The following is a 17,476-nucleotide window of genomic DNA, read 5'->3' as shown; positions in this document are numbered from 1 at the left end:
AGGAAGTGCAAATGGTCATGCACTCTCAAAACATTCAATATTGATTGTCTCTGATAAATCTCCTAAATATTTTTAATCATAAGTAAAAAAAATTATTTCCCCTACTTTTTTCTCAAGAGTATATAAGAACCACAGATTAAGTCCAAGTAATAAGCAACATATGACTGTTTACTTCCAGGTGCACTACTTTTCCGACTCTGTTGCTCGGCAGACTGCCAATGAGATGTGTTGTGGCTTGGAGAAGATATCTAACGGCCTGGGTTGTTGTAACTTTGTTGGCTACAACCGTCAGACTCAGGTCTGTGCCGACATTTCCAACACAACCTCTGGTAAGTGTCTACAGCCATCAGATCCGTGTCTCATATGACTGCCTGCATATGTCTTTTTAATGACTACGACCGCAAGACCAACCTCTGTGGTAATATGTCCAGCCGCCTGTAAGTGCTTTTTGAAATGGCTGCCGCCACTAGATCCATGTTTGTGCCAGCATACCTCACACAAGTGGCTGTAAGATGTCTTTCTGCTGTATAAATATTGCAAATGTCTTACAATGTAAACCCAATGTTGCCTGTCTGATATCACAGTATCAGTCAGAATATCAACTCAGTGTTGCTGGAAGAGATATAGCATATTATTACCTATAAGATAAATTTGTCAAATTCTGATTGGTCAGTAGTCAGTGCATACAAAAGCATTTGTCTAGCCTCATGTAAGAATGTCAAGTTTTGATTGGTCCACGTGACTCTGATAAAGTACCATGCACATCCATCACGATGTTGTGTACTCCCGCTACGAAAGTCATATCACCCCACTACACCTCGGTGACGACGCGAAGTGAGAAAAGCGTGCATTGACAAGCCTTTGGTAACGTACAGTGCATCGAGGTCAAACAGTGGCATCATATATATGAACACTAGTCGATTCGATGCCTGTTGTTTTGTTTTGATTTTGTGAAAACATTCAGCTAGATAAATGCGTTATCACATCGTGTCAAGGGAAATACAGGGTTTTATCTGTCCCAAGTAAGGTTGTATTGTACAACCTTACGAGGGACTGATAAAACCCCGTATTTCCCTCGACACGATGTGATAACTTATAGTGGCAGATTTGCCAGGGTTTACGAACCTTGACGTTTGATTAAATGTGGCTGCCAAATGGCTGATCTCTTTGAAATTTTAGGGTTGGGTATAAATAAATAAATAAATAAATAAATAAATAAATAAATAAATAAATAAATAAATAAATAAATAAATAAATAAATAAATAAATAAATAAATAAATAAATAAATAAATAAATAAATAAATAAGTAAGTAATACAATTGTTGACATAATTTCATTTGTTTGTGTCAGTAAATATATAAAAAAGTGAAATATTGCTGTATTTCACTTGTTGTTTTACAAAACCTCGAATTCAATCATTTTCATCATAAAAAGCTATCCAGAGTTTTCTCCCTTTATAACTGCTCAGGAAGAAATCATGGCAAAACGTTTTGTATCTCATTCTGTCGAAGGTTGAATGTTGTTCTTTAAAGAGTAGCTAAATTAAAAGATCTTAAGGGTAATAAATTTGTTACACTGTGTTTTGAAAGGGTGTACGGGACTTCACCTCTGGAAATATGGAACAAACACGTGTCTTTCAGCCCTGTACAATCTTTCAAAACAAGATATAACTAATGGTATTAATGATATACATAAAATGGTAATGCTGGACAAGGTATAACAGTTTTGACAATGTCCATTGTTTCAGGTTGTGGTATGGGAACAGTATGTCCGATCAACCAACACAACACAGCCTTCTGTGACCGATGTGACTTTGATCGTTCAACCTCCTCATGCGGTTCAGTCAGTGGTTACCGTGTTTCCATGACAACCTCAACCACCCCGGCTCTGTCCTGCAGTACAGCCGTGGACAAAGTGTCCTCTGGCCTCAACTTGACCTATACAGGTACAACTTCACTAACCTTGTTGTCTAAGTCTCCTAAAGGAGGAACGGAATTGTGCAGAATATCAGTCTGTTGAGGACATACATTGTTAGCCCCTTTATGCACTAAGGTATATCAATGTCTGTTTGTTTTATGTGATAATTGGAATTACGCTTGCTCAGTACAGATTCTAGGGCCCTTTTGGTGTTTAGCCCCTCTGGGATTCAAATTTACAGTCTCAGATTCAGGCAAAGAGACAGACAATATTTTATTACCTTAAAGTGAATTCATGTTGGATCACAGGGCTTGATAAAAATGAAATTACTAAAAAATTGAATATGATGACAATTGGACATTAAACAGTTGCAATACTTTGATGTACAAAAGACATCCAAGCTCGTTTAGTCTTGGCATGTGTTCACCAAAATCAAAATCAAACAAAATCAGACATCTAACCCACTCAGCCACCGCAGATCCCAATAGATGTCTGGACTGATACTCTAGATCACATACTTTGTGTACAACTCTGACACAATGCCATTTCGGAGGATTTGAACCTAAGATATGTAACATTCATCTGGATAAGTATTGGTATCCTTCTGTTTATGACTTAAGATAATCCAGTGTGTTTTTAGATTTCCACATTCATGTTGTTATGATGCACTGTAGTGACTGATGACGTCCAACTGTACAGTTCAAGATATGGGTATTGGCATACAAATGCTACCATGGATCAGCTCCATCATATGTGGTCCAACTCACCCAAATGCATAAACCGTGCAGAGTCCTTCATAACTTGGCCAAAGATCTTTCAATTATTATGCTGCAGTTCTGTGGAACAAACTCCCAACTGAAGTGACCAGTGAAGGTCCGGGGTAGAACAGGCCTTCAGCAAACCATGCTTGCCATGAAAGGCAACTATGCTTGTTGTAAGAGGCGACTAATGGGATCAGGTGGTCAGTCTCGCTGACTTGGTTGACACATGTCATCGGTTCCCCATTGCACAGATTGAAGCTGATGCTGTTGATCACTGGATTGTGGTCCAGACTTGATTATTTACAGATCGCCACCATATAGCTGGAATATTGTTGAGTGTGGGTGTAAAACTAAACTCACTCATTCACTCACAACTGAACTCAAAGAACTCAAAACACTCTCGCTTTTCAAGTCTCAGCTAAAAACATATGCCTTCCGACAGTCATTCCTGGATTAAATCTACTGCCTTGTGTCTGTGTCCTCATTGACAGGGGTACTACTGCAGTATATCTGTAGCACTATTAGCAAACACATACTGTATGGAGTTTGTGCCATATATAGTCTGGTTCATAATTATTGAGAATTTTTCTTTTTACTTTGAGCTATCCTAACACCTCAACTGATTCACTGATACTTAAAACTAAGTAATGGTATAAGGGAGGTAACTCATCTTGGCCTACTGAGTATAGTACAATTAGAGTTACCTCCCCTGAATTTGTAGCAGACGTCATTTTCCTCAGCACTGTCAGCAATGTCTGCTGAAGATAAAAGAAGGTTGATTTTTGAGTTGTGTAATCAAGGAATTGATGATGTAAATACATTGGCAGAGAGAACAGGAACTCCTCTTTCTACTGTGTATAGGATTAGGAAGAATTTTAAAGAGGGAAAGGATTTTGGGCACCAGAAAGGAGCAGGGAGACCCAGAAAATTGGACTTCTCAGATCGCGTCCGGCTGGGAATTTTAGCGTCTAAAAAGCAAAGGGCAAGCATCTCCAACATCAGGTATGAAATGATAGAAAGGGGATCAACAGTTGTATCAAAATCTACAGTTAGAAGAAATTTGATTGATCTTGGATGTGAGAAAAAGACTGGAATTCCTTCTCCTCTCATGAAACAAGAACATAAAGACAGGCGTGTTGAGTGGTGTTTGGCACATGAAAACTTTGACTGGGAAAATGTGATTTTTACTGATGAAAGCTCAATATGGGTATATCCCAATAATGTGAAAATATGGACAAAGTCTGCGTCAGCACCATTGTATCGACGACCTAAATACAGCCCAAAGTTTCATGTATGGGAAGGGATATCCTTATTAGGAACGACCCCGCTGTGTGTGTTTGAGGGAAATCTGACAAGTCAACGCTACACTAACATATTAGATAATTTTCTCCTTCCAAGTGCACATGTGTTTTATGGAAATGACTGGATTTTGCAGCAAGATAATGATCCTAAACACACCGCAAAACATGCCAAGCAGTGGTTTCAGGAGAAAAATGTGACTGCATTACCATTTCCTGCATATAGTCCTGACTTAAATCCCATTGAGAACATTTGGGGGGTGATGAAGGAATGTGTGAATCAAAAGGGGTTGACAAAAATTGAAGACATGACGGGAGAAGTGGTCCGATACTGGGACAGCATAACTCACGAGACACTAACCTCTCTGATAGGAAGTATGCCCACCTGTCTTAGACTGTGCCTTGAAGCTCAAGGAGACTTGATAAAATATTAAATTGTTACCTACACAACATGAAAAGGTCAGTTCACTTTAACAATACATTCAATTTTATCTGATTTGTTCTCGTTTAATAATATGAAATGCTTTAGCTATTCTCAATAATTTTGAACCATACTGTATATGGACTGATTATTAATATCATTATAACCACTAACAATGTTGTTTGTCAGACACTGGTCTCTCCCCTTACTCTAATTATGAGTACTCCGTGGCGGTGGTGAACAGCGCTGGCAGCAGCAGCAGCATCTACGTTGGTGTACAGACACTACAGGCTGCTCCTGGGGAGGTCAAGGCCCCAGTCACACGGGTCAACCCGGAGCAGTTGTACATCATCTACCTGACGTGGGACATTCCAGGAAAACCCAATGGTGAGTTCACATTTCTAAACTTGGCTTACACACCTGTTGTGTTTGATTAACAACTTTCAAATAACTGGAATGCTGATCACAGAAGCATTGAATCTTAGTCATTAGGAGGGGACCATCCTCAATATCTCCAGGGTATATATTCCGATAAGTATAAGGATGGGAGGGGACATGAGGCACCACATGTGAACCTCAAGTGTCTGGGGCTTACAATTAAGAATAAATAAATAGAGAATACTAAACAATTTTCCATGTGATACCATTCTTATTAAACAAGCTAATGATTCACAAGTTTAATAAAAGCAACATTAGTACTCTGTTTATTACTGTCAAACATATATTGACAGAAAGTTCCTACAATGTGATGACTTTCCAAGAGCATTAGCAAGATTTAATACAATTGTGACAGAGATATTAGCATTGAGACATCATACCTGTAAAAATATTACACTGCAGTACATTCCAGGGGTGATGATAACAAGGGCCATTGTACTAGGTTTGGTGTCTGTATTCTGTGTCCAGGTGGAGTAGCCATGTGAAGCTGTGGCATGTGAGCTGAGTTGGCTTGCTGACTTGGAAAACCAGCATTCATCCAGACTTAATACAAACATGCACAAATGCACGCAGTTTTCATCATGATGTTAATCCTCATTTTTCTGGCATTAACTTGATGAGCAATAATTAGCAATCATAGCACTAAGGTGATCTTAACTCGATGTAGTGCTTAGACAGGTGCAACACAATATTTCAAAGTACTAGCTAGTACTTAGTCTTACTCTGGCTGCAAGTCAATTTTTGAGTGGTTAAACTTCTTAATAAAACATCTAAATAATTCTTATTTTATTTCTTTATTTATTCTTTCATTCCATTTGGTAGTAAGAGCAGTGCAACTGGAATTTGGCTGGTGCAACAAGTTTTATATAATAGGTTGCACCTGGTGAGGTAGATTAATATTTCTTAATGTTCTGTGACTCCAATGCTTCATCGTTGGTTTAAGAGAATTGATTGCTTGGTACTAAGATGCCATGTTCGTGACAGTACCTACATCAGTGTTATCATTCAACTAAGATTGCTTGGTACTAAGATGGCATGTTTGTGACAGTACCTACATCAGTGTTATCATTCAACTAAGATTGCTTGGTACTTAGATGCCATGTTTGTGACAGTACCTACATCAGTGTTATCATTCAACTAAGATTGCTGGGTACTAAGATGGCATGTTCGTGACAGTACCTACATCAGTGTTATCATTCAACTAAGATTGCTGGGTACTAAGATGCCATGTTCGTGACAGTACCTACATCAGTGTTATCATTCAACTAAGATTGCTGGGTACTAAGATGCCATGTTTGTGACAGTACCTACATCAGTGTTATCATTCAACTAAGATTGCTGGGTACTAAGATGGCATGTTCGTGACAGTACCTACATCAGTGTTATCATTCAACTAAGACTGCTTGGTATGAAGATGCCATGTTTGTGACAGTACCTACATCAATGCTATCATTCAACTGTTTTCCAGGCATGATCAGCCGCTACATCTTGAGACGGGACGGGATTGAGTTGTACCGAGGCCTGGATATGCAGTACACAGATGACAACTCTGTACTTCCATACAGGACATATTCCTACATCCTCTCGGCCTGTACCCAGGCCGGCTGCACAGACAGCAACACTGTAAGTGCCTGACATCCGTATGTATGTAGATTCAATTTATACAAAGGTTTTCTAATGTCTTCTATTGAAGAGTACACCTGAATTTGGCATGTTTCATATTTAATACAACGAAGTTATATCAGCAATCCTTCTGTTTTAACTATGACTACAATCTTCACTTTAAACTATTTGTTGTTATTTTACCTACTTCATTCTGGAAGGAAAATGGTGTAACTACGTGGTTTAAGCGTTTGCTCATCAAGCTGAAGGCAAAGTTCGATTCCTGACAGGGGTACAATATGTGAAGCCCATTTCTGGTGTTCCCCTTGATGATATAGCTGGTTTATTGCCCAAACTATACTCTCTCTTATTCCTGCAATCACACTGGTCCAAATATTTAGTTTGAACTGATATGAACCAAGGGACAATGGGAGTTACCCACCTTAGGTGGCGTTGCTCTATTGTGTACAGTGGGAGTTACTCGCAATAGGTGGCGCTGCACTATTTGTGAAATAAGTGCGTTCATGAGTGGCGCAGCTGAGGTCATGAACCAGTCAAGAATTCTGGGATATCATCCGGGCACTCAGGGGAGGAAAACAATAACAAACGAATCCACCAGTCCATGGAAATAGCTCCGCATCAGTGAAATAAAGAGCCTAATCAATTGTAAAACACTGGTTATGAGTATAGATTTTACCTCTGCTGAAGTGTGTGCCCTACCCTGATTCTTGTAACCATGCTGAGAGCAAAGATGGCCATTCACATGTTTCAAATTTACAGGTACAAGTTGCCACAGCACAAGCTCCTCCTGAGGACGTCCTCCCGCCAACTATGGTTGTAGAGAGCTCAACTGTCCTACGTATCCAATGGCAACCTCCAGGCAAACCAAATGGTGTTGTCACCATGTACAGAATTATCTTCCCAGATATGGACAGAAGCTATAACCAGTCTGTGAATGACAGGGTTCTCACCGTCACAAGTAAGGGGAACTCTAAGAAGTGCCACAGTTGTCTTTTCTTGTCTGATAGATACATGTGTATTGTTGTTTACTGTCTGACAGACAGAAAGAGACTGACTGATACATGTACTTCAACAGTACAGAGAAAAGGGTATGATTGAGAAAATGTTATGTACACTGAAATTTGTTACATGTACTAGTTTTTAGTTCTAAATCATTGAATCTACATATCAAGTACCACATACAACATACCATATACCACACCACAGAATTCAGAATTCAGAATACCCTCTGAACATACCCCTGAATGCCACATATCCAAAAAGGGTAGGAACATTATAACTTGGCCACCTGACTCATAGTTAGAAATCTGGGGGGAGGGGTCATCAAAGAAACCATGAAACAAAACTGTTACCATCTACACACAGCCATTCAGGTGTCCATGTTATGTCTCCTCCAGATCTGACGCCATACACAGCATACACTGCTGTCCTAGAGGTGTGCTCCCAGGCGGGATGTACGCAGAGCCAGAATGTTACCGTGACAACAGAGGAGGCAGCTCCAGAAGGTTTGGTCAATAACATTATAAATCGTGGTAACCTCCATTATCATAAAGTTGCTTTCACATAAAGAAAATTTACTGCAATTTTTTCATGATGGTTGATTGTAAAACGCAAAAACGTTTTTTTTCACACATTGTTTATCTTTTGGTATTCACTTTTACTGCTAGTTTTGTGGACACAGAAGATAATTTAACAGGCCATTTTAATTTTTTATGTATAGGTAGAAACATCTATCTATCAAAAGAGTAAATTAATGCTTTCTGCTGATGTTTCATGGAATTTCCTCAGCAAATTTAAACATGAAGTTTAACGTTTTATTTAGGAAATGAAAGAAAAAAAAATTGATAAAACATGCAAGTGAACTATTACTTTCTTCATGAAAAAAAATAAAATCAAAGGAACAGATGTCTTATGTTACAGGTATGGATCCTCCCAAGGTTGTGGTCATTGACTCTACAACAGTGCATCTCTACTGGAAACCTCCAGCTACCCTGAATGGACTTCTCCTAGGTTACAAGGTCACTCGCATTGGTTTGTCTGGCGTCATCATCATCTACAACGGCCTCAACCTCAGTGTCGCAGATACCAACCTGACAGCAAGTAGAGCCTACTCCTACACTGTAGCTGCTCGTACCAGCGCTGGAGAAACAACGAGCTCCAACATCGCTGTCATCATGCCCGAGAGAACCCCCCTGAACATCCCCCCTCCTCAGAGAGTGAGGGTGCTTGGTGCTGATGAGATCTCTGTGTCATGGGACCCGGTAATATCATCAGAGGGGATCGTCGACCAGTACCGTGTGTTGCTGAATGTTGGACAGAGCACGGAGGTGGAACAGGGTGTAGGGATGCAGACATCCATCATTGTGTCTAACCTCAAACCATACACAGAGTATGAAGTTCGTCTTCAGGCTTGTCTCGAGAATGTGCAGAATGGCTGTGGTACAAGCCCAGGTGTGATTGTCACAACACAGGAAGCACCACCCTTGAATCAGAAACCTCCATTGTTGCTTGCCCGGTCATCAGACGCTATCCTGATCTCATGGGAAGAACCAGGGAATCCAAATGGCCAGATCACTATGTACAGAATCTACCAGAGAAAGTATGGAACTCCCACTGAAATCCTCATTAACCAGGTTGATGGATCCACTCGAACGTTCACTCATTCAGGAACAGATTTAACCCCATACACTGTATATGAGTACAGAATAAAGGCTCTAAATGCTCAGGGTGAGAGTCTGAGTGACTGGGCTCGGGTCAGAACCTTAGAAGCACCTCCAGAAGAGCTCAGTGCTCCATTCATTTCAACAATTGGCCCTTACGGCTTCTCTCTTCAATGGACACCTCCTTCAAAGCCAAATGGTGTCCTCACTATGTATAAGATATTGTATAAAAGTGTGTCTGGAGATCCGACAATCCAGAACCCAACCAACGCTCTGACAGTGGAAGCTACAAAGACACTGACCTCCATCAGTGGGCTCCAACCCTTCACTGATTATGAAGTAAGTCTTCAGGCAGTGAACAAAGCTGGCAGTGTAACAAGCGGAGCATCACCAGTAAAAACTGCACAGACATCACCTTCAGGATTAAGTGTCTTCCGGGTTGAGAAGATTATTAATGGACAAGCCGTCATTCTCAGGTGGGACATGCCCGCCAAACCCAATGGGGTGGTCACCAACTTCCGTATCTATGAAGTAGGATCTGATGTTGCTATATACCAGGGCTTGAACAGAGAGTTTGAATTCCGTCGACTCCTTCCTTACACTGAGTATCTAGTCCAACTAGAAGCATGCACTGTGGTAGGGTGTACTCTAGGTCAGAAGCAGACATTCACCACAGCTGAAGTAGCTCCAGCCAGCCAACCACCGCCATCACAATCCTTCATCAACTCCACACATGTCCTCATAGCATGGAAACCAGCATCCAATCCTAATGGGAAAATTGTATCCTATCAAGTTCTGAGACGTACCAGTACCCCGACTATTTCCCGTAGAAAGCGTGCCGTGAGTGATCCAACAGTTGTGTACATGACCACAGATACTGACAAGCCCGAGTACCAGTACATGGACACAGATGTCCAGCCCTACACCCAATACCAGTACATGGTTAGGACCAGCAACTCCAAGGGTTCTGTAGACTCACCCTGGCAAACAGTGTCAACCGATCAAGCTGCCCCACAAGGAGTAGCTGCACCTATTGTGGTCTATGTTGAAAATGATGTCAACTCTCTTCAGGTGAACTGGACTGCCCCGATCAGTCCAAATGGCGTCATGCAGAGTTATCAGATCCAGAGAAACAGCAGTGTTCCACTCAGCTTCCCAGCAGCGACATCCTTCACACATGTGGACACAGGTCTAGAAGCCTACACATGGTACTCCTACACAATCATTGCATGTTCTGGAGGAGGATGCACCACAAGTGATGCTACGGTTATCCGGACCAAAGAAGCAGCTCCACTGCAGGTGCTTCCTCCACAGCTATCACCAATGGGCTCCACTACACTACGGGCTGTATGGCAGACTCCTCAAATCACCAATGGAGAGGTCAGCAGTTATGAGCTGCTGATGGACAGAGTGTCTGTGTATCAGGGATTAGCAAAAGAATTTGTCATAGGGCAGCTGACTCCGTACCAAGAGTACAAGTTCATCCTTAAAGCCTGCACCAGTGGTGGGTGTTCTCAAAGTATTGAAGTCTCTGCCAGACCAAATGATGCACCTCCGCTCGGCATGGAAACACCTATCTTGAGAGTCATGAGCTCCACATCCATAGAAGTATCATGGAGTCAACCCACTAATGCCAATGGAATCATCACATCATACGATGTCAAAAGGGAAGACAGGCTAATATTCACTGACAGTCTTGTCACTGGAGCCCTACGTACAACCTACACTGATTACAGCTTGGAGCCAGGGACAGAGTATACATATATCGTCATTGCACGGAACCGAAGAGGAAGTGTAGAAAGTCCACCTGCAAAGGCAAGGACGTATTCCTCATCACCCACGGGCCTGAGTCCTCCATCCCTCCTGCCCATCTCTCCATCATCAATCCAAGCCACCTGGCAACCCCCAATCAACCCCAATGGGGAGATCATAAGCTATAAGCTGTACACAGGCACCGATAAGGTGTATGAAGGAGGTCCAAGTCAGCTTACCTACACAATCCCAAACCTTCTATTCTACACGGAGTACACAGTCAGGGTTGAGGCATGTACGCAACGGGGATGTGAGCTCAGTGGGGGCGTGACTGCCAGGACGAAGGAGGCATTGCCAGAGGAACAGGCAGCACCAACATTGCTTGCACTGGCCAATGAACAGAGAGCTCACAGTGGGGTCTTAGTCACGTGGATACCACCAACAAAGCCGAATGGAGTGATAACGAGATACGAAGTGCTGAGACGTCGTGTTGTCACTGAGGCAGCAGGTGAATTTCATAATACTTGAAATATTATTTATTAGTAGGAATGTCACGATACGTAAGTTTCCTGAATTGATGCATATCACGATACCCATGTCATGATTTGACATATATCACAATACATATTTTCTCAGCATTATGGTGTAAATTTAGTTACATTTTGAACATTAATATTTCATATTTTATACTTGTCCCAGAAAAGATCAACATTTTTCTATTATCAGAGGTTAAAACGTTGTAATTTCCCCAAAATAACCATCTATAATTCTCATAAACAATACATAAACATATTTGAAGCTAAAATTAATGTCAATACAGTTTTGAATTATCAATACTTTTATCGTCTTAGAAAAAGTAAAAAGTATGGTGGTATCCCAATTTATTGGTCAGGTCAAATGAAATATAGTATTCTCATTCAACATATTATTCATTTGTTTGCTTTTGTCTCTGTGTGTGTGTGCATGTGAGTGTGCGTGTGCACGCGCACATGTGTGTGTGTGTGCATACGTGTATGTATGCGTACGTGAGTGCATGTGTCGATGCTGCATTTTCTCTTGATTATAAAATAAAAAAAATTTTAGGGTTGGGCTTTAACGAGGAAAAAGAATATTCTTACACATGGCCTTACCTTAAAAATAGTGCCCCAGTATAAATTCTACATAACAGACGTGTAACACATTTAACATACCAGACCTAACAATGCCCCACATCTTTCTAGGCACGGTGTACGGGAATATTGTAACTGTGTACAACAACACGGAGCTCCGCATGACTGACTCTGACCCACAACTGAAACCATTCGCCTCCTACCAGTACAGAGTTACCTCCTTCAACAGTGTGGGTGGGGCTGGAAGCATGTGGGCGCTTGTTGTCACTAAGGAGGCCCCGCCCACCTTTGTGGCTCCTCCCACCATAGATGTGAGTATCAGTCTGCATAGATATAGAATAGCAAGGTTGGTCTAGTCTTTTAGTGTCATTTAGAAGTTGTTACAGATGACCGAGATATTTTATGGATTAAGTCTTCTTTAATCTTTTCCCCACAATGTTTCAGGTCCATTCCAGAATTCATCAGGCAAACTGAAAGCTGATACTATGACGTTGAACTTCTGATGTCATAACTGCTTTTTGACATCACAATGCATGTGATATCACAATCACAAGGAAGACTACCGTTTAAGTGTAGATGAAAACTTGACCTGTCTTCGTCACAGTATCAACTGTTAGTTCACCTGATGAAGGGATCTGGAATGACCCCAAAACATTGTGTGGAAAAGATTAAGGAAGATTTAATTCAAAAAAATATCTTGGATTATGTTTATATAGCATTCATGTTTACTGACACTGAATTATTCCCTGTTGTTCAGTTAAATGTATTTAATGAAAACATATGTAGAAATCATGCATTGCAAGTTTTTCATTTGCAACGCAAATGTTTATATCCTGCACCTAAAACATCTGAAGCTGGATTCTGATAGATAATACTCACACATGCACACACATCATTAAATATTGATGCCATGTGTAAGTAAATTTGAAAACAATATTAATTTATAAAACTATATTCAATCTTACTCAATAGCATTCATTACAAGTTTTGAATAATGTTTTCAAATGAAATGAACCTTTGAGTGATGTTGCTTTCTTTAACATGATGTTGTTTTAGGGCTCTTGTGGTTAGAATTACCCTGTAATTTGATAACTGTAATTGCTCACTGTTGCAGGGCACCACAGCGACCACAATCACAGTCACCATAACAGTACCGCTGCAGCCTAATGGAGATATTCGGGAGTACAGCATTCTGATTAATCGTACTGTGGTAGGAAGAGTCCTTAAGCATTAGCCTTTAGTCTCTAATACTAGGGTCCAATCAGCGCTCTTTGCTTCATTTGCCAGATGATCAACTACAATATCTTTATCCGATTTTTCAGACAGCATATTTTTTGTTTTCCAGTAGGATATCCATCAGCATGGTGATATTGTATTGTATTAGTTGGTATTTATTTTTTGGATTGATGAAAATTCTTTAATTCGACATATTTTTAGACGTGCAGTTTTTGGTAATGATGTAATATTCAGTAACACTTCGCCTAATATTGAAATTTCCACTCATGCTAAACAGTGGGTAACTGTAGGTATTCTTTAGTCCAGGAAAATTTTAGTCTTTGTCATAGGAATTTTCAAAGAGGATTTGTCAAGCATGTGAGTTCAGGAACCGATCCAACTCGCAGTGACTTTCCTGCATGGCAGTGAAACCTTAGTAACAGGCAAATCAATATATTATGGCAAGTTTACCAGCGGGGATCAGAAAGTAAACAGAGTGAAATGAATCTGGATAGTTGCTGAATTTCTTTGATCTGTTGTGCTGTGTTGTATGCAATTCTACAGTTTTCAAAAGCCTCAGCTTTTGGAAAATATGTTTGATGTTTAATGCTGCACTCAGTTTTATTCCAGCTACATCAATCTATGCAGTTAAGATACAATGACATGACCATCTCAGGCTATTAGTTGCCTCTTATGACAAGCCTGGGTGACTGAAGACCTCTCATGGATCTTAAAAGTAATTTCTATTATTCAGGAATCATCAGGAGTGACTCTACAGCAGACGGCCGGAAACGTTCGACCATTGTCACCCTTCACAACCTACTTGGTGCAGGTGCGTGCTTGTACGGGTGGTGGCTGCACAGACAGCGCAGGGGTCAAGGTCATGACAACAACGGCCAAGCCAAGTGGCCTGGCCCCGGTGGTAGTGGCTGGAAAAACCAGCACCAGCGTGACCCTCAACTGGGAGCCACCCCAGAAGCCAAACGGACATATACAAAGGTGAGCGCTGTCAGAACCATTGGGAGGGGCACAGATATTTGCATAGTGTTGTATACAGGATGAAAAATCAGGAAATAATACATCTTCACTTTTGAAAATGAGCACAATGAAATTGCTTACATGAGTGCCATGATGGAAAAACTCAGGAGTTATCTCCCCTATACCCAAGTGTATGCAATTAGGAGTTAGGACCTAACCAGGACAGACGCCATAACATCTGGCCACTGATGATTTGTGACCTCATCTTATTTGTTTGATGGGTGAAAGGAAAGTTCACAATTTCTTTTGATATACACATTCTCAGTAAGTAGTGCCATATTCTAGTACTTTCATTGGGTCCCACCTGGATTTCCAACCCATACACTCAGAATCAGCCTCTTAATGGTATTGCATAACAAATAGTCTTGTTTCACAGTATTTTCCTTATTATTCATAAGTCTCTAATTTCCTCAGGTTCAGGAATCTTCTGTCTCACTGGGGCTCAGTTTAAATTTAAATGGATTTATCTGTAACCATCATAATTGTATATATTTTGAAACTGACCGTTTCTCAACATGACAAGCAACACTGTTTTCTGTCTTGTGATGGAAGATTGTTGATGTTTTAGATACTTGTTGTATCAGCGAACTGCTTGTCCCCTGACTGACCAACCGTTTGACCAGACCTGTAGGATTGGGGATGTCCAGGAGGTGTACGCTGGCCTTGACCTGTTTGCCTCTTCCCGCGACCTCTCACCCTACACCAACTACGAGTACCAGATACAGGCTGAGAATGAGGCAGGAGGGGTGGACTTTCCACAGTGGGTGTCCACTATCACAGAGCCAGCAAGTAGGTGGTAGTATTGGAATCAAGGAATTTAACCAGTCCTGTTAATGTGAACCTGTGTCACAGTGTGTGTACATTCAAAAAGATGTGACAGTGGCATCGACTTAACGAAAATTTTACTCATATACATAATACATATATATACATGTATCCCAATTGTGAAACTTGATGCTCATGATGTTGATCACTGGATTGTATTTTCCAGACTAGATTATTTACAGACTGTTGCCATATTATTTGAAAATTGCTGAGTGCAATGTTAAACAACAAACATATGCAGCATGTCATATGACTACTGCAAAAAACTTGTGAACATGTCATGAATAAATTCTAAAGACAAAATGGTCATGCCAAAAGAAATAAGCAAAGAATTTATCTAGGCAAATCTTCACCTCCATATTGTGTTGCAGTCCCAGAATATGTAGCCTTCCCGAGATTGTCTACCAACAACACCAAAGCAGTCATTGATTGGACAGGAAGCTTTCAGCTCAACAGTCGTCTGAGGGAATACATCGTGATGACTGATGGGAAGGTTGTGTTCCGTGGAATCAGTACTACCCACGGTGTAGAGAGGGAGACCAGGAAACAAGGTATGGAATATTAAACTTAAATTACAGAAAATATATTTCAGGCGTAAAATTTGTAGAAGATTTCTGCTGTGGAATGTGTTAGATCGGTACTGGAGTTTCAAATTCATTCAGTGATCACATGACAAGAGTTAGTGAGTATGGTGTTGTGCTCATTTAGAAAAAAATTCCAGCAATATCACAGCGGGAAACACCAGAAACACATTGTACTCAAGTGGGGAATCAAATCCAGGTCTTCAGCATGACAAGCGAACACTTTTAAAATCACATGACAAAAGAGATGCTATAGAACAAAATAGTTACTGTCAAATTCATTTCATTGTCATATATCATGGCAACATCTGAAGTACACATATTCCCAGACTGCCAGCTGGCTACAGTCACATAATCAAGTGATGTGCAGACAAGTTGGAATGCCCTCATTTTGTTTGTCCACGTCTGCCACAAACGTGGGGCATGTGCATTAAAGCATGTCTTGAGTTGCGACATTAAGAAAACATGACATTAACAATCAAATATGGCTAATTCTTGCTGTGTGATAATGGCTAAAAACATAGTAATCTTTTGCAAAATTGTATCTCAAAGAATATATGTCCCTTTTGCAATTGTATGTCCCAAGGGAAAATGATGTGTCCGGTTGATGTATTTTATACCCACAAGGATGGAAATAGCCCAATTTTATTCCCCAGCAGTTTATGTGAGCATGTGTACCTTGTGTGAGGATTGTGTGTATATGCGTCTGCTCATCTCACTGACACGATTTCTGGACCTGTTTCAGTGATCAATTTCATCGTCCAGGCAGTGACTGAGACAGGACAGGCTGAAACTCCTACAGTTGTGTTTGATCCCAGTGCTATTGGAAACGTTGGTAAGTCTCATTCATGTTGTAGGAAATGTCAAGTCATTTGCGCTGGATGAAATGTTGATAAGTTACCAACTTAAGTTCAGGGAAACATTTTTAGGTCATTGTGTTGAAGGTGATTTTGTAAGTTTTTGTCTTGTGTTGTAGAAATATAATGTTATCATTTTGTGCTCAGTGAGGAAGAAAAAACATTTGTCAACCATTCCATTTCAATATTAGGGTTCTGTTATATCACAGTGTACTAAAGTGTCTGAAATGGGCATTATAATTATATTGGGCATTTAGAAACCATCAAATGTAGTTTGCCTTGAACATGGCCTGATCATTGTCCTTGACCTTGTACCTCAGGCACCACAGTACCTCCTGACCCTACCCAGACAGACAAGGTTGTGACGGAGCTACCATTCTACCAGGAGATCTGGTTTATAATCATCATGGTCATTCTGGGACTCTTCCTCATCTTCCTCGTCCTCTTCATCTGCATGAAGTCATTTGGAGGTCGGAAGGCTTATGTGAGAGAGAGGGCACCCCTCCACAGTCGAATCCAGAAACCACTGACAACAAGGCCATACTACATTGATGCCTCAAATGGCAGCGTCATAGAATCTGTAAGTCACATCATTATGTATTAACTACAAACCAAGTCAAGTTCTTTTGCAAGGGCTTTTTAAGCCTCCTCTGCTGTATATATTTTTCAAGACTTCTAAATACGTTTGTATTCAGGACTTTCAAGTAAAGATCTGCAGTTTAGCTTTTTCAAGGTATCTTAATTTTCGCATGTTTGTTTTCAGGACTTTCAAGTCCGTGCCCCAAGTCGTACAGAGAACGTAGCATCTTACCAGGGCCCAGACATGGGTGTCATCAATCCTGCCTTCCTCCATCCTACAAACGAGCGGTATTCCTTTGACAAACTCTCCCACTCCACCAAAACAGAAGAGGAAGAGGACGCTTACTGGGACAAGAACTTTGACAGCGGATGGGTGAGTGTGATGTATCTGTTGAGAGGCA

At 40.8% G+C, this 17,476-nt stretch overlaps 1 protein-coding gene across 1 annotated transcript in view; it reads left to right on the top strand.

Annotated features, from left to right (window-relative positions):
• Positions 1 to 17,476, top strand: part of LOC137293729 (usherin-like) — a 94,675-nt gene that overhangs the window by 75,186 nt on the left and 2,013 nt on the right. Inside the window, exons 50-64 of the mRNA XM_067824441.1 lie at positions 179 to 329; positions 1,749 to 1,946; positions 4,588 to 4,785; positions 6,305 to 6,459; positions 7,219 to 7,417; positions 7,857 to 7,964; positions 8,380 to 11,379; positions 12,092 to 12,291; positions 13,095 to 13,190; positions 13,950 to 14,194; positions 14,802 to 15,022; positions 15,430 to 15,609; positions 16,385 to 16,474; positions 16,817 to 17,076; positions 17,260 to 17,448. Of these exons, the coding sequence (XP_067680542.1) occupies positions 179 to 329; positions 1,749 to 1,946; positions 4,588 to 4,785; positions 6,305 to 6,459; positions 7,219 to 7,417; positions 7,857 to 7,964; positions 8,380 to 11,379; positions 12,092 to 12,291; positions 13,095 to 13,190; positions 13,950 to 14,194; positions 14,802 to 15,022; positions 15,430 to 15,609; positions 16,385 to 16,474; positions 16,817 to 17,076; positions 17,260 to 17,448 (5,490 nt within the window). The remainder of the gene's footprint in view (positions 1 to 178; positions 330 to 1,748; positions 1,947 to 4,587; positions 4,786 to 6,304; positions 6,460 to 7,218; positions 7,418 to 7,856; positions 7,965 to 8,379; positions 11,380 to 12,091; positions 12,292 to 13,094; positions 13,191 to 13,949; positions 14,195 to 14,801; positions 15,023 to 15,429; positions 15,610 to 16,384; positions 16,475 to 16,816; positions 17,077 to 17,259; positions 17,449 to 17,476) is intronic.

The sequence above is a fragment of the Haliotis asinina genome, chromosome 8 (genome assembly GCF_037392515.1).
Source record: "Haliotis asinina isolate JCU_RB_2024 chromosome 8, JCU_Hal_asi_v2, whole genome shotgun sequence".
NCBI lineage: Eukaryota > Metazoa > Mollusca > Gastropoda > Lepetellida > Haliotidae > Haliotis > Haliotis asinina.
Note: the sequence above shows the minus strand (reverse complement) of the source record. Positions and strands in the feature narration are given on the sequence as shown.